This window comes from Galeopterus variegatus, unplaced genomic scaffold (genome assembly GCF_000696425.1).
Source record: "Galeopterus variegatus unplaced genomic scaffold, G_variegatus-3.0.2 Scaffold185, whole genome shotgun sequence".
In the NCBI taxonomy this organism is placed as follows: domain Eukaryota; kingdom Metazoa; phylum Chordata; class Mammalia; order Dermoptera; family Cynocephalidae; genus Galeopterus; species Galeopterus variegatus.
The window spans coordinates 311235-314537 of NW_007726296.1; the positions used below are offsets into that span (position 1 = coordinate 311235).

General features: G+C 52.3%; 1 protein-coding gene across 1 annotated transcript in view; it reads right to left on the reverse strand.

Moving 5' to 3' along the window:
- The window catches only part of FGD5 (FYVE, RhoGEF and PH domain containing 5), a 123830-nt gene that overhangs the window by 31507 nt on the left and 89020 nt on the right, over positions 1–3303 (reverse strand). Inside the window, exons 9-10 of the mRNA XM_008564357.1 lie at positions 2029–2079; positions 1314–1372 (exon numbers count right to left, since the gene is read on the reverse strand). Coding sequence (XP_008562579.1) covers positions 1314–1372; positions 2029–2079 — 110 coding nt within the window. The remainder of the gene's footprint in view (positions 1–1313; positions 1373–2028; positions 2080–3303) is intronic.

Sequence of the window (3303 nt, forward strand, 5' to 3'; positions counted from 1 at the left end):
ATGTGTCTGACCCACCCCAAAGGCAGTCCCAGGAACTGGCCTGTGTTTCACACCCAGCTGGCTCCAGCCTCCATGCTCAGCTCACCCCCTCTCCAGCCACCCCACCCCTCTCCCCTGGCTCTTGTCCTACCTCTCCTACCCTGTTCCCATCTTCCAGCCATACCAGGTGACTCTCTGAACACCAGCATCCCCTCCGCCTTCCCATCTCCACGGCCAGCACATCTCTTCTCCCTCTGCCTTCTTGGCACATGCACACGCCCTCCCTTCGGAGGCACCTCCCACATCTCTGCTCACAGTCCAGCTGGAAGGGGCGCCTCCCTCCTCTGACCCCTGCAGCTCTCCCTCTCTCTCTCTCTCTCTCTCTCTCGTGACGTTTACTGTGGTTATTCACGTCCACATACTCACTGCTCCACTAAGCTGAGATGTCCTCAAGAGCTAGGGTTCATGTCTTATCGCTTCTCTCAACACAGCACAGGACCTGACACACAGTCAGCGTCTAATAACTGCTGTTTCTTCTTCTGTGGATGACTCACTGTACGGTGCTGTGTGTGTCTGTCACAGCAAAGCCGGGCAACTCCTCAGCACACATACCACCATTACCCCCTTCTACACCTGAGGAAGACGTGATTAATTGACCTCTGAATGCTTTCCCTCTGAGCTAGGACTCAGCCTCAGGGTAATTCTCAACACAGAGCTCTAGCATGTTTACTGCTTAGGGGAGCAGTGAATATGTGGACACTAATAACCATGGTAACCACTCAAATAGTAATGGGACGTGGGATAAAGTTTACTATCCTTAGCAGAAACCCAGTAAACACCCAATAAGCAACTAACAAACACAGAGTCACACACTGTCAGACCAGATGTACGCTTAGAGCCCACACATTCGAGTGGACTAGTGATTCTTAAACTTTTCTAGGCATAACATTTACCTGGAATGCTTGATTAAAATGCCTATGTCTGGATCCTTTATACTCAAAAACTCAACTGGGAAGACTGAAGGTGTGCCTAGAATCTGTAGTTGACAAAGCACCCTGGGTGCTCATGCAAATCGTCTCAGACTACAGTCAGGCATGACTCATCAGGTCTGTACAAGTCTGTAGCTCCCCTCATTGCATGAATGGTGAACCAGAGGCCCAGAAGGACACACAGTGCCCGAGGTCACACAGCAAGCATCAGGGCCAGAACGCAAGGCTCTTTGCAGACTCCCATGAGATAGATGGCTGCCTGAAGCCCTCTAGGAGTGGGATATCAGAAGGCCAACCGGGGCAGGAACCCACACCCAAGGGAAGGTACTGAAGGGCCAGACTTACCCCTTGCTCCATGCTGTCATTGGCACGGTCTGTAACTTTGGAGATGAGCGTCAGCACACCTGCAGAGGGAAACAGAGTGGACAGCGGCCATCAGAGAGCGCCAGTCTAGTGGTGTCCACTGTCCTGGCCTCTTTCCCGATGCTCACCACCTCTGCCCCTCCCCCACCCACTCCCTGACCCGCTGCAGCTCCAGGGCCTTGTGTGTGTGGGGGGGGAGGGCACCAATTTTTCCCATTGTGGTGTCAGGTCACAGGCCCCAACCCCAGCTCTGCCACTACTGCCTAACTGACCTTGACAGTGATTTGACCACTCTGCCTCAGTCCCCGTGACTTTAAACTGAACATGGTATAATAGGAACTGCCCTAACAGGTCATATGCAGGGGCAGCTACACGGGACTGGGAGGAAACAGGGAGACTGGGGTAGGCTTTTCAGACCCAGCACCACCCCTCCTCCCACCAAATTCTGATGACCCCCTTCTGCTCCGACTGAACATCAGCCCATCTCAGGGAGTCCCCATGGTTGACGGGAAGGGGGAATCATCTCAGAAGATTCGGAGGCTCTCACAGAAGCCCCAGGAGTGCCATGTGCAGAACACACCCAGCTGGGGGAGGGGACTGTGTCCTGGGCCTGGGAACCAATGTGGAGTCCAGGGTTGGGGGGAGAGGGGCCCGAACAGGGATGTATTCACTTTCTCCAGGTTGGCGCTGGACTTACCCTGTGTGCTATCATACTCAGCCGAGTCTGGGCAGAGGTTGTTTAAATAGTCTGTAGGCGGAATGAGAGCCAGGAGTCAGTTACACCCTGGGGCGGCCAGCCCCTCTCTCTCCAGAGAGGAGATGGAAGAAAAGTTCCAGAAGGGAGTATCCACCGTCTCACCCCTATTAACCCCATCATGATATCACCTAGCACAAGACCAGGCCCCCAGGGCCACCCTCGGCATCACTGCCATGGCTGCTAGTCATTCACTCATTTGGTGAATATCCATTGAGCACCGACTGTGTGCCTGACACTGGGCTAGGCCTTTAGGATACAGACACAAGGTGAAACCCTGCCTTCAAGAAGCACACAGTTGACTGGGGGAGACAGACGTGACAACCGACACAGTAGAGCACAACGTGGTGAACCTGAACGCATCTGCACCCCCAGGTTCTACAGGCGGCCCCACCAGCGCCGTCCCACTCATCCCATCCCTGCCACCTGCGTTCTTGCCCTTTTGGAACATGCCAGGCTTGCTCCTGCCCCAGGGCCTCTGCACTTGGCACTCCCTCCCCTGGAGACCTCCTCTTCCAGATCTTCACATGGCTCCTGTCCTCGCTTCTCTGAGATCTCTGCTCAATGTCACCTCAACAGAGAGGTCTCTCCTGACTGCTGTACCTAACACGGCAGCCAGGCTCCCCTCTAACCCTTACGCTGCTTAATTTTTCTTTATACTTTTTAACACTGACAATATATTTTGATTCCTTATTTGCTGGTCTAGAGTATAAGCTCCATAGTGTCAGAGTTTGCTGGTTTAATTTATTGCTCTGCCTTTAGCATGGGGCCTGGTACCTAGTAGGTGCTCAATAAATATTTGTTGAATTAGATGAATGAATTCTCTATCCCCTGGCCCTAATGTATTTTTCTGATCGCTTCTTGGAATTACATGTACGAGGTACTTCAAAAAGTTTATGGATAGGTTTGTATTATGTTTTCATTCTATTTTTCCACGAATCTTTTGAAGTACTCCTGCATGTGTCTACATGTGTAATGTCTGCCTACCCCACTGGAGTATCAGTTCCCAGGGCAGGGGTCTTTGTCCATTTGGAAGGCAGATGGGTCTGAAGCCCAGGATAAAGGTGTGGGTGTTTCCAGAAGGCAGAGGTCAAGGAGAGGATAATATTCCTTGGAAAGAGTTTTGTAGAGAGGGGAGGAGAGAGGACCTAGGACTGAGCCCCAAGAATCACTGACATTTATGGGAAAGTAAAGGAAAAGAGGCTATCACTGGAGACG